Source organism: Lynx canadensis, chromosome A3, assembly GCF_007474595.2.
Source record: "Lynx canadensis isolate LIC74 chromosome A3, mLynCan4.pri.v2, whole genome shotgun sequence".
NCBI lineage: Eukaryota > Metazoa > Chordata > Mammalia > Carnivora > Felidae > Lynx > Lynx canadensis.
The window spans coordinates 22,173,500-22,193,265 of record NC_044305.1 but is presented as its reverse complement, the minus strand read 5'-3'; the positions used below and the strand labels follow the sequence as shown (position 1 = coordinate 22,193,265).

The 19,766-nt window shown below is 40.5% G+C and overlaps 1 protein-coding gene across 3 annotated transcripts in view; it reads right to left on the bottom strand.

Annotated features, from left to right (window-relative positions):
- SAMHD1 (SAM and HD domain containing deoxynucleoside triphosphate triphosphohydrolase 1) overlaps positions 1–19,766 on the bottom strand; it is a 54,387-nt gene that overhangs the window by 7,483 nt on the left and 27,138 nt on the right. For 2 of the 3 annotated variants that reach the window (XM_030309652.1, XM_030309653.1), the window contains exons 8-15: positions 18,199–18,299; positions 17,914–18,022; positions 16,982–17,073; positions 15,784–15,899; positions 10,411–10,551; positions 9,551–9,645; positions 7,511–7,615; positions 6,396–6,533 (exon numbers count right to left, since the gene is read on the bottom strand). In XM_030309652.1, coding sequence (XP_030165512.1) covers positions 6,396–6,533; positions 7,511–7,615; positions 9,551–9,645; positions 10,411–10,551; positions 15,784–15,899; positions 16,982–17,073; positions 17,914–18,022; positions 18,199–18,299 — 897 coding nt within the window. Of the gene's footprint in view, positions 1–1,248; positions 3,505–4,894; positions 4,899–6,395; positions 6,534–7,510; positions 7,616–9,550; positions 9,646–10,410; positions 10,552–15,783; positions 15,900–16,981; positions 17,074–17,913; positions 18,023–18,198; positions 18,300–19,766 lie in introns of those variants that run through there. The other variant, XM_030309651.1, reaches the window with a different exon arrangement.

The following is a 19,766-nucleotide window of genomic DNA, read 5'->3' as shown; positions in this document are numbered from 1 at the left end:
CTCTGAAAGAGTGAAATGCACTCACATCTCATCTGAGCAGCACAAAGTCCCTCATGAAATTTCTTTTTATGTATTTATTAGGTAGGCTCCATGCCCATCCCAGGGTTCAAACTCACAACCCCGAGATCAAGAGTTGCATGTTCCACCGACTGAGCCACCCAGGTGCCCCCTGAAATTTCTTTTTAGAGATTATACAATTAATACATGTTTACTGTAGAAAAACCAGAAGACATTTAAAAAGTTAAAACTGCCTAGGGCACCTGGGTAGCTCAGCCAGTTAAGCGTCGACTTCAGCTCAGGTCATGATCTCACGGTTTCATGAGTTTGAGCCCCGAATCGGGCTCTATGCCGACAGCCCGGAGGCTCAGAGCCTGGAGCCTGCTTCAGATTCTCTACCCCTCCCCTACTCACACTCTGTCTCGCTCTCTCTTTCAAAATAAACAAACATTAAAAAAATTTTTTTTACTTAAAACTGCCTACAATTCAACCACCCCCAAATCATGAACATTCTAGGCAATGGATATATACATCTTACAAAAATGGGATCTATTCTGTATGCTTTAGAAATTATTTTAACTTATATTGTCAAACCACAGACACCTGGGCTCAACTGGTGAAACTAAGAAAGACTCCAGTAGCATGTTCCTTTTTCTAGAACATTGAGGGCTTTCTGCCTGCCGTCAGTGTGCCAGGTGCTTGCAAGTCTCTAATTTCATGAGGAAGATGGGAAAGCAGCAAATGAACAATATGCCTATGTGGATAAAGAAGTTGAATCTCTGGGGCAGGTGAAAAAGGAGGAAAGATACGTTTCCTGTCCCAAGAGCTCAGTAAATGAAGAAACATCCAGGGGCACCTGGGTGGCTCAGCTGGTTAACGTCCGACTTCAGCTCAGGTCACGGTCTCACCGTTTGTGGGTTTGAGCCTTGCTTCTGGCTCTGTGCTAACAGCTCAGAGGCTGGGGCCTGCTTTGGATTCTGTGTCTCCGTCTCTCTCTGCCCCTCCCCCACTCGCACTCTGTCTGTCTGTCTCTCTCAAAAATAAAGATTAAAAAAAAAAAAAAAGAAAACATCCATATTTCTTCCTCCTGCCAGAAAACCAGATGACATAAGCCCTGTTAAATATCATCCCCTCTCTTGCAAACCCAACACAGTGTTGAAACATTTGGGTAGATTCCTAGACACATTTCCTTCGTACAAAAGGGTCCAAACTGGGCACATAAGAGAATGTCATGAAGGAAAACACCTTTGGTTTCAAGATGAAGATACATTCATGAAGCTTTATTGCATCTGTTTCCTCACCCAAATGAAGTAACCAGTCATTTAAACTTGCAGTTCTTACTTAACATTCTCAAGGTGACAAAGTTCAGTAACTCTAGAGGTTAAGTTGTTAAAACCTCAGTTTTTATACAAATAGTGAAGGCGCTTCTTAGAAAAATTTAACCTTGTAAATGGCACATGGTTCTGATAATTAAAACAGTTGCAAAGAGCATAAAGTGCAGCTGACTTAAATGGATGCAAACAAAATAGATTCAAGTTATTTCTCAGCAAAATGATACAATATTGAAACTAAAAAAATTCCAGAGTAAACCCCAATGATTTAAAGGTAAGAGTTGCAGAAATAAAACAATCTTAGCAGAAAAACATTACATTCTTGACCTTGGATCTGGATATACTAAGTCTGAGCCCTATAGTTCTCCCCCACTGAATGTTTTAGGGTACCTTGGCCAAAACAGATGTGACCCAGTACAGGGCTGATTTCACTTGTGCTTCTAGGAGCCCACATGTCCGCATATCCCACCTACACAGCACTATGGTGGAGGAGCTGGGAAGGGTTTTAATTATTCTCCTATGAATGAGGGTCAACTCTTGATCATCTGCTGGGGGGTGGAGGAGGGTGGTGGTGGTAGTACAGAATGGCAGACATTCCTAATACTTTTCCACCCTAGGGTCACAGAACAGAACCTGGTTACATAGCGGAAGGTTACAGCACTCTTAAGACTGTGGATGAGTACCGGCCTGTGGTCGGTAGTTCCTCCTTTCCTCCCACTTACTCTTGCCCGGAGCCAGGGCTGGCCCCCCCAATCCCAGGCTGCCATGGAGGCTTTTGTAAGGGAGTGTCTATAGCATAAGATAGGGGACTTTTATAACTATAGCACAAGTTAAGGACTTTGACTCCCATTCCCCACTGCCCTGCATCTACAGGACCCTCTGGCTACCACCAGCATTGGCTCTAAACTCCAGATTTTACTCCTGGTGAATTTCTGCAGAACTGGCAATTGTGTGTAATGGAGGTGGGGGATGGGTGTCCTCTGCACAGACTCGCTCAAACCCAGTGGTGCACAGGAGGTAAAGAACGAGCGTGGGTATACTGGGCTACAAAGGGGGACCTGGAATTCTGGGGATAATCACTCATCTATCCCAAGCAGCTCAGTCTTTGCTCTGAAATTCGTAACATGCACATTGAGCCCAGCAACAACAAAGTCCCAGCTCTGAGTGGCCTCAGAAAGGCTCCTGTGACAACCTTTGATCAGGCTCACAAGGGAAATTCAGAGAGAAGGCCGGAGGGGAGCCTTCTCCAGGCTGAGCAGTGATCGTGAAAAAGACCTCGGGACATCGGTAGTGAGTAATCAGGACGAAGAAGAAACCGCCCGGGTCTGGAGCTGCATGCAAGTGACCCAGAGAACAGCCTGGTTTGGGGGAATCCCTCTGCCACTGGGGATAGGGGTCTCCTGAGAGGCAGTCTCATGTCCCATTTCAGAGGGGGCCAGAGCCCTCAGATATTTCTAATAATCAGGACTCTCACCCAAGAGGTGGAACTCATCGTCACCCTCATCTACTGTCTAGTCCAACCTGGCTAAAAGGGTGAGGGAAGGTGTTTCACTAATATTTAGATCACTTAAGAAGAATTTTCCTCAAATTCAAGGTGATGGGTACCCTCCTCAAGGGGCTAGGATTTTTATGTTTTGTTCTTAACCATGGCTGTTTAGACAATCCCAACTTCATACTTCAATGTGCACTTTATCTCATTTCCAAACTTTAAAAAAAACCCAAAAACAATCATTATGTCATAAGAGTTCAGAGTACATAAAAAAATATTATTCTAGAGAATAGACTACAAAGAAGAGAGGCTTTAGTAATGTTAAAATAGGGCAAGGTCATGCTTTCCATATAGCATGTACAGCCAGAGCTGGTCTAACACCTTTTTGTTTTCTTCGGATAAAAATTACTTAGCTTCAGCATGGGTGTACATTCAAAATGTAAAAAGCCACTCGTTGTCACAAATTTGTAGAGTTCATGACCAATTTCCTAAATTAGCTATACTGTTGGGGGATGGGGAAGAGGACTTTATGTAAACTATCGGTTGCAAACATTCACACAGAGTCATCTGGAAAAAGCCGGGTTTTAAATTTGGACACTTTTTGTAAGTGATCTGGGCTCTGGGCCTGAATCCGGGTTCTTCCACTCCCTCTTTTCGAGGGGTCTAATTGGAGCCACAAATCATCTCCTGTCACGAAAAGAAAACCAGAACAAATAAAATCCAGTTTTATCATAATTTTGAGGAAATCCTCAGGTACCACATATTCCTTGTCTTGCAGATGCTTCTAGACGAATGTACTCTTCGGGAAACCCCAAATTATATATATGCCCTGTGCTTAGGTCCAATTAGAAACACCGCAGTCCTAAGCAGGTAAGAGCCTTTGTAGAAAAAGCTAACAGACCTATTCTTTTCAAAGATGACCAAAAGCAACACCCTCCCCCATTCTATGACCCTCTCCCTTCATACACTTTCATGAAACACAAACTTGGTTTTTCCAGGAAAGATGGACTTCACTGGGTCCCTGCTCCTCTCCTGCTTACTCCCCTCTGCAGTAGATGGTCCTGGTCTACAAGAGGCCCAAAAGGGGGAAGGACAGGGGTGTCTAAGTGTCCTACTTCAGCTCAGGTCATGATCTTGCAGTCCATGAGTTTGAGCCCTGCGTCAGGCTCTGTGCTGACAGCTCAGACCCTGGAGCCTGCTTTGGATTCTGTGTCTCCCTCTCTCTCTGCCCCTGCCCCACTCACGCTCTGTCTCTCTTGAAAATGAATAAACGATAAAAAAAATTTTTTTAAAGGGGAGGGTAAGGGCAATTTATATGTGCAGAACTTGAACTTTTTCCTGCAAAGTTATAACTTTGGCCCATCAGCATAGATTCCACCCAAAATGAGGAATGACCTCAAAGTGAAGTGACACTATGACTTGAAAGAAATGAGTGTAAGAAGGCCCTCTAAGACCTGACTATCCTAAACTGTTCTTGAACTTGTGCATAGATTCTCTTAGGGTGTATGAGGGTTCAGGAACTCTGAGAGCCTTTACTGCACTAGGAATACAACGTCTGGGTAGAATACATGCTCTTCATTTGCACCTGTGCTCTCAGATCCACTTTTCACCTTTCTGCTGCTCTACTCTATGTAACAGGAGCTGCTTTTTTTTTTTTTTTAATGCTTATTTATTTTTGAGAGAGAGAGACAGAGCATGAAGGGGGGAGGGCCAGAGACAGAGGGAGCTGTCAGCACAGAGCCTGATGCGGGGCTTGAACTCACAAACCGCGAGATCATGACGTGAGCCAAAGTCAGACACTCAGCCGACTGAGCTACCTTAACAGGAGCTCCTCTTATAAAGTATGTTTGCCAGGTCCCCTGCCTACTGGCTTTTGGTTAGGTTTGGCCAAAGGGGGGCACAGGTGGAAGACTGGAAGGGAGGAGGAGAGAGAAGTGAGGGTATTACTCCCTGAACCCTTCTGGCACTGCAGCAGTGGCCGTGACTCTTCTGTGGTTCTAGCTTCTGCAGGTGGTCCCAAGACCTGGCTCCCACCTCCACCCCCAGAGGTGGTAGCAGCTTCCTGCTGTTGTCTCACTATCCTCTGCTCATTTAGCTCTGCCAAAACTTCTGTATCTTGTCTCCGCTATTAATTTGTCAAACTACTCTGGATCTGACTTGATAGAGCTACTAAAAGTGGCCATTTAATTGCCATGATACTCCTATCTGGAAGATCTTATAGTACAAGGTCAACATTATTTGCCTTCAAATTCATCTCTATTTCTACCAAGGATCCTTATTTCTACCCATTCTAGTTTCGACTCTAGTGAATTTATAAATACAAACTTGAATGTCACTCTCGTGCTTAAAACACTTCAATGGCTTCCATTGCTCTTGGCCCACAAGACTATGCAAGATCCCATGGACCCCCTCCCTGAATGCACTATGTTCTTGATCATCTTCTGGCCTCCTCCCTTCACCCCCTTTACCCAGGTGACTCCTCATCCATCCTTCAGGTCTCACCTTCTAAATCCTTCTTAAAATAAGCTTTTACCAACCAACCAAGTGTGGCTTAAATCCTTCTTCTTTTGGCTCATCTAAGACTCTGTACACACTGTGCCCCGCCCCCAAAGCACTTACCACACCACTGTAATTGTTATTTACTTGTGCGTCTATTAACAGAGTGTGATCCGTGGAACTATGTCTGTCTTAGATACTGTTCCATCTCTGCTACCTAACATAGGACCTAGTGAAAATCCTCATTCAAGGAATGAATGTATCTAGTTTTAAAGTAGTTATCGCCACACGGCTGAACTTCAATAGCTTTTGGTCTCTCTAATTCTAGTCTCTCCTAGTTCCAATCCATCTGCTGCTGGAGTTTTCTTCCTTAATGTTTATTTATTTTTGAGAGAGAGAGAGAGAGAGAGAGAATGTGTGTGTGTGTGTGTGTGTGTGTGTGTGTGTGTGTGTGTGAGCAGGAGAGGGGCAGAGAGATGGAGAGAGAGAATCCCAAGCAGACTCCACGGGGTCACCACAGAGCCCACCCCAGGGCCTGAACTCACGAAACATGAGATCATGACTTGAGCTGAAACCAAGAGTCAGATGCTTAACTGACTGAGCCACCCAGGTGCCCCTAAAGATTTTTTAAATTATTTAATTAATTAATTAAAATGTTTATTTTTTTTTGGAGAGACAGAGAGAGTGTAAGCATGCGAGAGGGGTGGGTAGAGAGAGAGGGAGACAGAGAATCCCAAGCAGGCTCCATGCTGTCAGTGCAGAGCCTGACGTGGGGCTCAAACCCATGAACCTGAGATCATGACCTGAGCCAATATCAAGAGATGGATACTCAACCGACAGAGCCAGCCAAGCGCCCCTAAAGATTTTATTTTTAAGTAATTTCTACACCCAATGTGGGGCTTGAACTCATGACCAACTGACCAAGTGACCAGCTTGAACTCATGCTCCACCAACTGAGCCAGCCGGGCGCCCCTAAATGACTATCATTTAAATGAGAACTTTCAGAGGAAAGTAAGGATCTCTTTAGGTTATTAATTAAAAACAGGAAATTGTGCAAAGTACGTGAACAACAAACTACGTACCTGTGGCTTGGTGAAGTTTCTGATTAAGCACCAATGAACAAAGTACTGGTGTGCAGCAAACAAGCTCTTTGCATCAGTCTTCTTGCAGTATACGCGAATTAGCTGCTCTGCAAACCTCTCTGGCAAAAGCTCTGAAACCTTTTCAAAGAACAAAAGATTTCACTGTCATCTTGAATTCACACATTGAAGAGAGCTCAGCTGTTCTTAAGCTTCATTCTTTTTTTTTTTTTTTTTTTTTTAAGATTTTAAGTAGACTGTACCCAACGTGGGGTTTGAACTCATGGACCCCAAGATCAAGAGTCGCACACTCCAGGGGCGCCTGGGTAGCTCAGTCGGTTAAGCATCCGGCTTCGGTTCAGGTCATGATCTCCCAGTTCATGAGTTCGAGCCCTGTGTCGAGCTCTGTGCTGACAGCTCAGAGCCTGGAGCCTGTTTCCGATTCTGTGTCTCCCTCTCTCTGACCCTCCCCCGTTCATGCTCTGTCTCTCTCTGTCTCAAAAAATAAATAAACGTTAAAAAAAAAAATTAAAAAAAAAAAAAATAAACAAACACTAAAAAACTTAAAAACAAAAAAAAAGAAAAAGAAAAAAAAAAGAGTTGCACACTCCAATGACCGAGCAAATCAGGCACCTCAACCTAAGCTCCATTTTTCATGTTATATTAAAAACACCACATTGTTTTGCTGTCTTATCCCAACTGTCATCCAAAGAAAAGAATTGAAGATAGTTGTCATATTGCAAAATGTCCCACAATTTTATATTATTAAGACTAAAAAAAGTTTGTATTATGTAATTATACGTAGATCAGACTCTCATTAGAAGATATGCAAACAAACACATTTAACTTACATGATGTCAACCATACAACACTTCTTTCCCATCAGATTTATAACCTAGCTACCAAACCAAAAACTGTGCTTTCATCTATGTTTAGCAAACAGGAAAAACTGGCTGTTAAGATGATTTACACAAAAATCAGATATACTTTAATTTCAAAAATAATTTTTTTTTTTACTGTATACATTGACTTTAGGACCTAACCTGCATGTAAAATGCAGATTTATCATAAATCTGCCAAATGCCACTACAGTATATTTATTTTGCCCAAGTAGTTACCTGATCTTTAGTAATCCTGACTGCTTTGCTGAGGTCACTCTTACAATAGAAGCGAACATGATCAATAGGATTCTTGTCTTCCATTCCATAATCCATGTTGATAACCTTAATAAAAGGAATACATTAGTAATCACTCACAGAACAATGAGAATTGAATTCAAGGTTGTAGGAGCGTCACAAAAAAACGAGCAGAGCTCTCTGGAGGTAGCTCATAGTGGAATGAAAATAACTCTGGTGCATGTGCCGTAGGGATGTGGTCTTGAAACCTGAGTGGGGTGGGGGAGATATTTGTGTTTTCAACATAAGGAGGGTATAAAGTCTGTACCCACTATGTGATAGCCACTATGGTACTACAGATTCAAGGAAACTCGGTACAATCCCAACCCCACAGCACCATGTGGCCTAGACTGAGGTTGAACAATGATTATAAATGTAATTATTGGGGCACCTGGGTGACTCAGTCGGTTAAGCCTCTGACTTTGACTCAGGTCATGATCCAGTTCATGGGTTTGAGCCCAGCGTCAAGGTGTGCTGACAGCTCAGAGCCTGAAGCCTGCTTCAGATTCTGTGTCTCCCTCTCTCTCTGCCTCTCACACTCACGTGCTCCGTCTCTCTCTCTCTCTCTCTCAAAAATAAACATTAAAAAAATTTTTTTAAAGTAATTATCAAGCTACATTTGTTACAAGAGCTACCAAGGAAAAGCAAAGGGTGCTGTCAAACTTTGTAACCAGGGAGCCTTGTGGTCTGGGGCTTTGGGGGAATGACTAGGAGTGTTTTCCTGGGAAAGTCACAGGAATGAACCAGGTCTAGGTAGAAAAGAAAAGAATTCCAGGCAGAAGAAAAAGCTCTGAGGCAGACAGGACTGAAACGGTGAGCTGGGTTAAGTAACACTGAAGTCACTGTTGATCTTGGAAGAATAGTTCTAGTATGGTGATGGCGACACACAAAATGTTTAGGAGTAAATGAGAAGTAAAAAAGAGAAGACAGGGCGGGTGCCTGGGTGGCTCAGTCAGTTAAGCATCCGACTTTGGCTCAGGTCAGGAACCTCGCGGTTCATGAGTTCGAGCACGAGTCAGGCTCTGTGCTGACGGCTTGGAGCCTGGAGCCAGCTTCAGATTCTGTATCTACCAACCTCCACTTGCCCCCCTGCCCCGCTCCTCCTGTGCTCACTCTGTCTCTCTCAAAAATAATACATAAATGTTAAAAAATTAAAAAAAAAAAAAGAGAAGACAACTCCTAGAAGCTTGGCTGTTAAAAAGATGCAAGAAAGAAGAATATGGAGAGGAATATGGTACCTGGGAAAGGTAAAAGGGGGGTACTTTTCAAGGAGTTTGACAGGGGTAAAGGTGCAGTTTGTTTGTTTTTTAAGTTTGTTTATTATTTGAGAGACGTGTAGGCACACACAAGTTGGGGAGGGCACAGAGAAAAGGAGAGAAAGAGAGAGAATCCCAAGCAGGCTCAATGCAGAGCCCAACGTGGGGCTTGATCCCACAAACCATGAGATCATGACCTGAGCTGAAATCAAGAGTTGGACGCTCAACTGACTGAGCCACCCAGGTGCCCCTGTTTGTTGTTTTCTTAAGATGAAAGTCTGTTTAACTGATGATGGGAAAGTCAAAGAGACAGGACAGAATGGGATACTGTAAGGCTCCACAGAAGTGCTAAGACGAATGGCTCTATTGCCCAATGTGGCAGTCACTAGTCATAGGTGGATTTTTAATTTAAAGTCATCAACATTAAATACAATAAAAAAATTTAGTTACTTAGTTGAGGTAGTCACGTTTCAAGTGCTGAACCTGTGGCTAGTGGGCTACCAAAATGGACAGCACAGTTACAGCCTGACGCAGGGTTTGAACCCACAAACCGCGAAATCTTGACCTGAGCCTAAGTGGATGCTTAACCAACTGAGCCACTGAGGCGTCCCTTTCCAAATTTTCTTTAATGAACATGTGCTGCTTTTATAATGGAAGTAGGGAGGCTTTATCTTAAAAAAAAAAAAAAAAAATCTTTACTTAGTATATTTTTGGGCTAACTACTTACATCCACTATGAAGTCTTCAGCCTTTAGTTCAGTTTCTATCAAGATGTCCTTAGGTTTAGAATCAGCGAGATCTTCTGGAAGGCTTTTATAATTTTCCTAGAAAAGACAAGACTCCTTACATTAGAACCCCCGTTTTTCATCATTAGTGTTTGTGCCACAAAAGGTTCCCTCTCTAAAAATGGCACTTTACTAGGAAGAGTGGGTAGAGATACCCCTAACAAATACAGAGCTTCTGGCTTATGCCATCCTTCAAACACATCACAATAGAGTGATTCTCATAACAAAACTTCCACATTAAAAAAAAAAAATGTGGCATTGACTTAATAGGAGGAAAGTGTTATGAGGCAGGGTGTGGTAATCAGTGTGGCTCATGTTACTGGCTTTCGGCAAACAGAAAAACCTTCCATCAGCAGGAGATGAAACAGATATGGATATCTGGCATGCACCATCTGGGAGAACCTGATATAATGTGAAAGAAGAAATTAGTAAACAGCAGGTCCTTCGCTTCTCAGAGAAGCTCATGCAGATACCTTATTTTGAGGCCCCATTCATTTTCTTGCCTTTAGATCTAGCCAAAATTTGGGGCACCCCCTCTCACTTCTGGGATGAGAGAATAAAGGTTTAGACTAAGACAGACTTGGGTTCAAATCCTAGCTTCTGTAGGCAAGTTGTTTAATCTCTCCCAAGCTTCAGTTCCTTCATCTACAGGACCAAAGAACACGTTATTGATGAGATTAAGGTGAAAATGAACGTAGAGGGCTTAGAACAGAGTCATGATACTGTGATGGGTTAATGGCTTCCTTTTGGAGGTTTCCTCTCTTGGAAGAGAGACATCTTTCACTATTAACAACTCAACTTACCCTTTTCAATTTTTGTTGTTCCTTTTGGTTTAGTCTCACCCACATACTTGTATAGATTACGGCATTCAATTTTTTTTAAAATCTCTCGTGCTGCATTCAGTTTGGGATCAGAAGAATATAAAATCTCCAGGAAAATGTTATCTGCCAATTTGATAAAATTTCAGTTATGTTAAGATGGGGACAAAAAAGGTTTAAAGACTCATACACCGCTGTACTTCTGAAAGGATTTTAAGTGGACATTTACAAATGTAAGCACAGTATAACATTCAATGTCTTGGATTTGCTTTAAGATAATCTAGTGCATGGGAAAGGGCATATAGAGATGGCTTAAGGTTGGGTGATGGGTAAATAGGGGTGTATTAATTTGTTGTTGTGCTTTATTTTCTTAAAGGGAATGATACTTACGTAATTATAAAGTTATGTCTGAAATCTACTTCAAAAACAGACCAGTATTTTACGGGAGTGGGTGGATGGAGGGGATGAAGCAAAATTGCCATGTTAGTAATTGTTGCAGCCAAGTGATGGGTACATGGAATTTTGTATGTTTCATAATAAAAAGTTTTTTAAAGTTCCATGATGAAAGTAGAAGGTAGTTGTTTTTAAGATTTTATTTTATTTTTTAAGATTTTTTTTTAAGTTTATTTATTTTGAGGGGCACCTGGGTGGCTTAGTCGGTTAAGCCTTCAACTTCGGCTCAGGTCATGATCTCCCAGTTTGTGAGTTCGAGCCCCACATCAGGCTGTGTGCTGACAGCTCAGAGCCTGGAGCTTGATTCTGTGTCTCCCTCTCTCTCTGCACCTTCCCTACTCATGCTCTGTTTCTCTCTCTCTCTCAAAAATAAACATTAAAAAATTGTTTTTAAATAAAAAAATAAATTTAACATTCTATTATTCCAATTTAATTAAGATATTTTGGGGTAGAGGGCTTGCATTGGAAGGGAGGGAAGGGATAAGGTCCACTTATTTCCTAGGAATATTAAGGGAAAAAGACTAAAGTAAGAAAACGGTTCCCTAAGGCAGTGGTCATATGACATTTGCTATGTTTAAGACAGCCAACATCTAGGTAAGCTGAAACATTTATAGGCATTTTATTTTAATTTTATTTTAAAGTTTATTTATTTTGAGAGAGACAGTATGAGCAGGGGAGGGTCAGAGAAAGGGAGAGAGAGAATCCCCAAGCAAGCAGGCTCTGGGCTATCAGTGCAGAGCCCAACTTGGAGCTCAATCCCAAGAACTGTAAGATCACAAACCCAAGCTGAAATCAAGAGTTGGATGCTTAACCAGCTGAGCCACTGAGGCACCCCTATAGGAATTTTTATAGGAATTTATAAGTAGGAATTTAGGAAGCAGAGAGGACAAATTATGACATATTCATAAAAGGAACTACTACTTGATAATAAAAAGGAATAAACTACTGATGCATGCAATCTAGACGAATCTCAGACACATAACACTGGGTAAAAGGAGCCCTACAGAGATGAGTACACCTGCCTGATTGCATTTATGTAAAAGTCTAGAACAGGGCGCCAGGCTGGCTCAGTTGGAAGAGCATGCGACTCTTTTTTTTTTTTTTTTTTTAATGTTTATTTAGTTTTTTGAGAGAGACAGAGTGTGAGCCAGGGGAGGGGCAGAGAGAGAAGAAGACACAGAATCTGAAGCAGGCTCAGCTCAGAGCCTGACACAGGGCTCAAACTCACAAACTGTGAGATCACGACCTGAGCTGAAGTTGGACGCTCAACCGACTGAGCTACCCAGGTGCCCCGAGGATGTGACTCTTGATCGCAGGGTCATGAGTTTGAGCCCCATGTTGGGTGTAGAGATTACTAAAAATCAATAAACTTAAAAAAAAAAAGTCTAGAACAGGCAAATAGTGGTTGTTTCTAGGGGTGAGGTGAGGGCAAGAACTGACTGGGATGAAGCATGAGGGAATTTCCTAAGGAGAAGATAATGTTCTGTATCTTGCATGTGTCAAAACATTAGCAAATGTACATAAAATGTGTGCATTTATACGAATTGTGTCTGCATTTTACATCAGAAGAAAAAAAATCTATAAATTATTGTTGAACTTTAATCTTCATGCTAAAGGAGTTAGGGTAAAATGTACTGATCACTGCAATTTACTTAAAAATGCATCAAAACTGGGGTGCCTGGGTGGCTCAGTCAATCCGACTCTTGATTTCAGCTCAGGTCATGATCCCGGGGTCATGGGATTGATGCTTACATTGGGCTCTGCGCTGATCATGGAGCCTGCTTAAGATTCTTTCTCTCTCTCTCTCTCTCTCTCTCTCTCTCTCTCTCTCTCTCTCTCTCCCCGCCCCTCTTCCCAGCTCATACTCTCTCAAAAAGAAAAGAAAAGAAAAGAGAAAAAAAAGGAAGAAAATGCATCAAAATTCAGATGGGTTAACGAACAGGATGGTAAGTGACAGACAAGTCATAGAGCAAGTTCAGTAAATGCTAGAACTGTACCGGTGTGGCGAGTGTACAAGTGTTCACTGTAAAATTCTTCCAACATTGCTGCAGGTTTCAACACTTCCCAGTAACATGTGGAAAAACATTCTTAAAAATTAAAAAACAGGGGCACCTGGGTGGTTCAGTTGGTTAAGCGTCCGATTTTGGCTCAGGTCATGATCTCTCAGGTCATGATCTCGCAGTTCATGAGTTCGAGCCCCACATCAGGCTCTCTGCTGTCAGCATGGAGCCCACTTCAGATCCTCTGTTCCTTCTCTGCCCCTCCCCAGCTGTGCTTGCTCTCTCTCTCTCTCTCTCATAAATAAAATAAACATTAAAAAAATTAAAAAAACAAGAAGTGGAGACTTTAGATAAAGTGAGTTGACTTTTGGAAAAGCAGCAAAGGTAAGGAAGGCTCACATGGTCCTATTCCTTCCAAGTTATGTAGTTAAGGCCAGTAAAGATTTTATGACTGCTCAAAATAATATGCAAGGAAGATAAGATTCTGGGTCTCAAATGATGAAAGCTGGAAAATCCATATGCTTATTCTACCATACTCTTGGCAGATAAAGCACAAAAATGTGACCTAACATTTTGTATAGGATTTTTGACATTAATACAATATCCAAGGGTATAACCAGTGGACTCATCCCATTGAACAGGGTAAAAGCTAGTTTGGGTATTATAGAACCTTCAGAGTGAGAGAGAGCTATGTATAGTCATGTAGTAAAACCACATTAGGGGGCGCCTGGGTGGCTCAGTTGATTAAGTATCATCACTGCTGTCAGTGTGGAGCCCGCTTTGGATCCTCTGTCTCCCACCCCCCTCAAAAATAAATAAACCTAAAAAAAAAAAAAAAAAAAAAAAGACCAGGGGCGCCTGGGTGGCTGGGTGAAGCACCCGGCTTCAGCTCAGGTCATGATCTTGCAGTTCGTGGGTTCAAGCCCTGCATCAGGCTCTGTGCTGACAGCTCAGAGCTTGGAGCCTGCTTCGGAATCTGTCTCTCTCTCTCTCTCTCTCTCTCTCTCTCTCTCTCGCTGTCTCTGCTTCCTCTCTGCTTGTACTCTCTCTCTCAAAAATAAATAAATGTTAAAAAAATTAAAAAAACAAAGATCACATTAAACTGTATACTTTATGGTTTGTCACTTAACCCAAAAGTGTGTAAAATCCTGAATTCATTTCTTTTCATTAAAAGAAAGTTGAAATGTAATATAATGTTACAGGATAAATTGTTAGAACTAGCTTCTGATGATGAAGACTGAAGATTTTTTTTTTTAATGTTTATTTTTGAGAGACAGAGACAGAGTGCGAGCAGGAGAGGGGCAGAGAGAGGAAGACACAGAATCCGAAGCAGGCTCCAGGCTCTGAGCTGTCAGCACAGAGCCCCATGTGGGGCTCGAACTCACGAACTGTGAGATGACCTAAGCTGAAGTCAGAGGCTTAACCACCTGACCCACCCAGGCGTCCCACTGAAGATGACTTTTTAAATACAGCATCACCTGCTTCGTTATGAACAAAAGTTAAAATATCCCCAGCTTGCTCAAACTGTTATGTAATCTCTTCTTCCATTCCTATCAACATAACAATGGGAGACTAGTATCTGCTATGATGTTTTTAAAACAACACAGAAACAATTTAGATACACATCATCCCTTATGAGTGAAAGTGTCATCAATCCAATCTAGATTAATTAACCAGTAGGAAAATCACTTATTATAAACTTTAAATATTGTTGTACACAACATTCTGAGTGTGCACAAAGATATGTAATATGAGGAATCACTATTTAACTTATAATTTTGATTTACTTATGTTTGAAAAGTGACTAAAAAGTTCTAAGCCTAAAAGGGACTCTATATCACCTACATGTCTATTTTAAAGAATAGTATATATTCTATAATACACTATAGTACACTATAATACATATAGTTTTATTATTAAAATTTTTGTTTCTTTTGGTTATATTTACTGAAATGTATGTTAAGTCTGTTAAACTCAATATGAAATATTTGGGCTCATATTTTGTATGTGCTTCCCACCCCCATATCGTTCTCCTAGTAATCCGTTTTTATTGTTTTACAAGGGGATCAATCTGTGAGTTGTTGGGCATGGAGAATGTTGGTTCTTCAAGACAGTTTGAGAGGCACCGGTGTGAGTCTCGTTCTGGCAATGTGCTGCAGACAGAACCCGGCAGTAGCATCACACACAGGAAGCTCATGTAAAGTGATCTCCGCTGCCTTAGCCCACTCAGCTTGGGTTGTTTTTGCTCATTTGAAAAACCTTCAGCCTTTCCACCGATTCTCTACAAGCTATGTGACTGCTTTCTAACTTTCTTTTTAAACAGAGTCAGTTTCATGATCCGCCACGAAGAACTCCAACTTTTGTGGTCTACTTTTGCTTTGCTCATCTTTATGGCTCAGTCAGCACTTGCCCACATTAAAGAACCAGCTGCAACACCTTCACCTCTCCCTTCTCACCCTAAGCTGCAGGTTTTGCTTGTGTTGAAACGTGGCAAAATGCTCTTGGTATTCTGTGTTTTATAACAAAAGTAACGTTAAAAGCAAGTCAGTTTTTTAGTCTGGTATCAGTCCAGCCGTATTTTAAGTTAAATAACGGTGAATATTGGGTACTTAAGTGCCAAGTACTACATACCAGGTGCTATGCCTCATTTAAATACTATAACAAAACTATATGCTGGGTATCAATAGTCCAATTTATAGATGAGGAAACTAAGGTTCGAGAGGTTAAATGATTTTATCAAGGTGATACAGTTAGTACCAAGCAGAGACAAAACTCAAATCCAAAAGTATACAATCACTAGAGAAGCTAAATATATTGGTATGTTTGGAAAAGAACACATCTGCAATCCAGGCACAGCTTACACTTTATCTGAGATGGACTTCCTGTGTTACTGTCTAGCTCTTACCTGTGAGCTTAGTGAAGGCATCCATGTCATCAATTGCCGTAGAAATGTGATACTTTTTTCCTTCAGCACCTACAATTTCTATGTAGGGGTCTGCTTTGAGGAAAGCATCTGTAATCCTAAAGATCATTTCATAAAAATTTATGCTTATGAGAAAATTTGAGTATTTGCTTAATGTCATGCTTAAAGTTAAGGAAACCTTTCTACTTCAGAGAAGTAAAACCCTGAGACGCGATGTTCTAAAGACAACTGTTTTTTTTTTTTTTTAAACAAACAGATAAAAAAAGACAACTGTTTTTTGATCATACATAAATACATAAATAAGTGCATGGGGATTCGTCAGCTACCATGTTTACTGTGATCCAAGCATTATGGTAGGGCTTTAGATACATTATCTTATTTAATCTTTCCAACAAGAAGATAGATGTAATCAGCCTCAATTTTACTAATGCAGAAATTAAGTAATTTTCATTTAATCAAGTTAGGAAGAAGCCATACCAGGGTTTGAAACTAGCTGAATTAAAAACAAATAAAAACTTCTTATCAAAGTAACAACCATACAAATAGATGAATGTGTTCTAACTAGTCTGCTCATGTCAATTTAAAACTATTTAGAGATATGGAATTAACTCACATCCTACTTCTGAGAATTCCTCATGGGTCTTTGAGTCACACAGAGATGTATGGCTATACTTCTATCTGTACTTGGCTGAACTTTTCTGCTATGGTTCTCACTGGGCCAGGGAGAAGAGGTCAAATTCCTGTTGGTCTTACTATCTGCTACTAATTTTGACAAATAATTGACAGGGTAAGGACGGGCGTTAATCTTAATTCTTGAAATTAACTTGTCATTAACTTCAGAATGTCAATTATTCACGTCCCATCTCTCACCTTGATGACTAGTATCCGGCACATAAGTAACTACCTGTGAGGAGGTCTAAGGCATGCTGACATTGCCTCTTCATGTCTTGCTGAAGCCAACTCTTCCACACTTCATCTATCCCCTTTATCTATTCTCCTCCTCTTCCTCCAAATAAGTTTTTACTTTATGCTCGTTTTTGTTGTGTTTAAGGGAACCATTTTAGATTTATTCACTTAAAATTTACTTGAATTCCTAGAAATCTCAACTTGACCCAAGAATGATACTCTAGCAAAGCATCATGAAGAAATTTTATAGGGAAATAGCACTAGAATTTCTTACATTGTATCAATGATGTTGCCAACTTTGTGTTGATAAGCTCTGCGGTGCAAAGAGGTACGGGTATGGAACATGTCATACAGATTCCCAACCTCCTGCAGAAAAACATGAAATAAATATTAATGTAGGTTCAGGTTATGTTACCCTTGTTAGTAGATAAGTCCATAGGATAAGGAAAAGGGATGGTGACAGATGGACAAGAAGGCTATGCATAAGGACTACCTCATTAAAATCCCTGAGCCCACCCATTAAAAAATACAAGGTAGTTTGCAACTTTTGGTTTGAAACTTTTCTTCTTAGTAAACCAAAATCTATTGTTTTAAGTCTGTGGCAGGTTCTGTTTTAGGCATCTTCAATATATTTTTTAATCTCAACAAGTCTAGAAAATTAGGCATTATTCTTTATGTATTCTTATTATCAAAAGAAAGACTTTCTGTAGTACAATACCATACTACTCTTTAGCTACATGACTCTCATCTAGCAGAGACCTAATGATTTAGTATTTTACCTATTATGAAACACTAACATATATCACTAACTATGGTTAAGGATGAGACTTGAGCCAAACTTTTTAGGCTGAAACTTCAGTTCCGCCTTTTATTAATTGTATGTCTTCTTTGCTTCAATTTGCTCACCTGTTAAGCGGGATAATAATAGTATCTATTTCATACTGTTGTGAGAGTTGAGTTAATCCACCCAAAGCACCTAAAAACAGTGCCTCGCACAATACTTAATAAATGTCTGTTGTAACTTTGTTATTATTTAACAATGCAGTAGCAGTGAAAAGAACTTTAAGACACTTAACAAGTGCTAAGCATTAAGTAAAGAGACTGATAATTTACCAAGTTCTGATTTTTCCGAATTATTGAATGATTACTTCTAGATTTCAAACTATGAACTACACCTTCTTTGTTGTTTCCTCTGATCTAGCTTACCTTATCTCTAGTACAAATACGCTTCCTATCATCTACTTCACAAACACGGGCAAATTTGATAAAGCGCTGGTAATCAAAATTATTTTGGATTCCAAGATGATGGCAGTCCCTAGAAAGATTCCAAAGCAGAGAGATGAAATTTGTCAACAAGAAAACTATACCTTAAGTATCAACACTAAATGTATATAACAATTTTTTATTTTATTCATTTATTTAAATAAAATTTGTATATATTTAAAGGATATGAGGATTTTAACCAATTTTTCTGAAGTGTTCAGTGCATACCTGGCAAAATAATCCCATTTGTCCACATCAATGCCATTTCTTTTATTGGCCACTATCTCATAAAGGAAGCTTTTCTCTTTAGGACGCCCTTTGTATGGCCACTGGAAGACAAGAAAACTCACCAAAAGTTTTAGGAATATGAACGAAATCTCTTTACAAGCAAAGCAACTGTGTTAATCTAAAAATTATAACAGAGGGGCGCCTGGGTGGCTCAGTCGGTTGAGCACCCAACTTTGGCTCAGGTCATGATCTCACAGTTTGTGAGTTCGAGCCGTGCATCAGGCTCTGTGTTGACAGCTCAGAGCCTAGAGCCTGCTTCAAATTCTGTGTCTCCTTCTCCTTCTGCTCCTCCTGGCTCATACACTCTCTCTCTCTCAAAAATAAATAAACATAAAAAATTTAAAAATAAAATAAAATAAAAATTATAAACAGACACGTGAATGGGAATGTGAGATAAGTCAAAAAGTTCCACTCTTTCCTTCTTCCACCTAATTGCTAAACTAGTAGAAAAAGGAAAAGAAATGCAAAAGTATATGACATCCTGTTAATACCAAGCCTTATGCCATTGAAAGGATTCTAACTCTATTACACTTCCCATAACCAACAAACTTTCTTCTTTTCTTGGTTTAAAAGTTTCTTTAAAATTTAAGATCTGGGGCCCCTGAGTGGCTCAGTCAGTTAAGCATCGACTTTGGCTCAGGTTATGATTCTGTGATTCGTGAGTTTGAGCCCCACATCGGGCTCTGTGATGACAGCTCAGAGCCTGGAGCCTGCTTCAGATTCTGTGTCTCCCTCTTTCTCTGCCCCTCCCCTGCTTGCACTCTGTCTCTCTCTCTCTCAAAAATAAACATTTAAAAAAATATTACAAGATCTAATTATGAATTAGTAAGAATGCTCTTCATATGCTAATGCTTGAATTCATGCATGGAAATAGTATCTTTCAAAGTAGTTGCACATCTAGTCAAAATGATATGTATTGTTCAAAGAATTTTTGAAGCTCCTATATTTTGGAAATAGAATATTTGCTTCAAAATCCAGATTTTCTGGCAGGGGTTGAGGGGTGAGGGGATGGTGCACATGGGTGGCTCAGTTGGTTAAGCTTCCGACTTCAGCTCAGGTCATGATCTCACAGTTCGTGGGTTTCAGCCCCGTGTTGGGTTCTGTGCTGACAGCTCAAAGCCTGGAACCCACTTGGGATTCAGTGTCTCCCTTTCTCTCTGCCACAATGCAGGGGCTTGAGTCCATGACCCTGAGATCAAGACCTGAGCTGAGATCAAGAGTCGGATGCTTAACCAACTGAGCCACCGGGTGCATTTAGCTCTTTATCTTATAAGTAGATTGATATATATTCAAGGCAAAAATTTTTTAAAACCCAAAGGCAAACTATTTTTCAACTTTTAAATTAAAACAAACAAAAACAAAAACAGATTTTCCTTTGAACTATTCAACTTTTTTTCTAGGTCTTCATATATCTAAGTATTTCAGATATGCTATTTTTTTAATTGATTTATTTTATTTTTTTTCTCTTCTTTTAAAATTTTCTTCTATGAGTCCTGCGCCCTCCCATC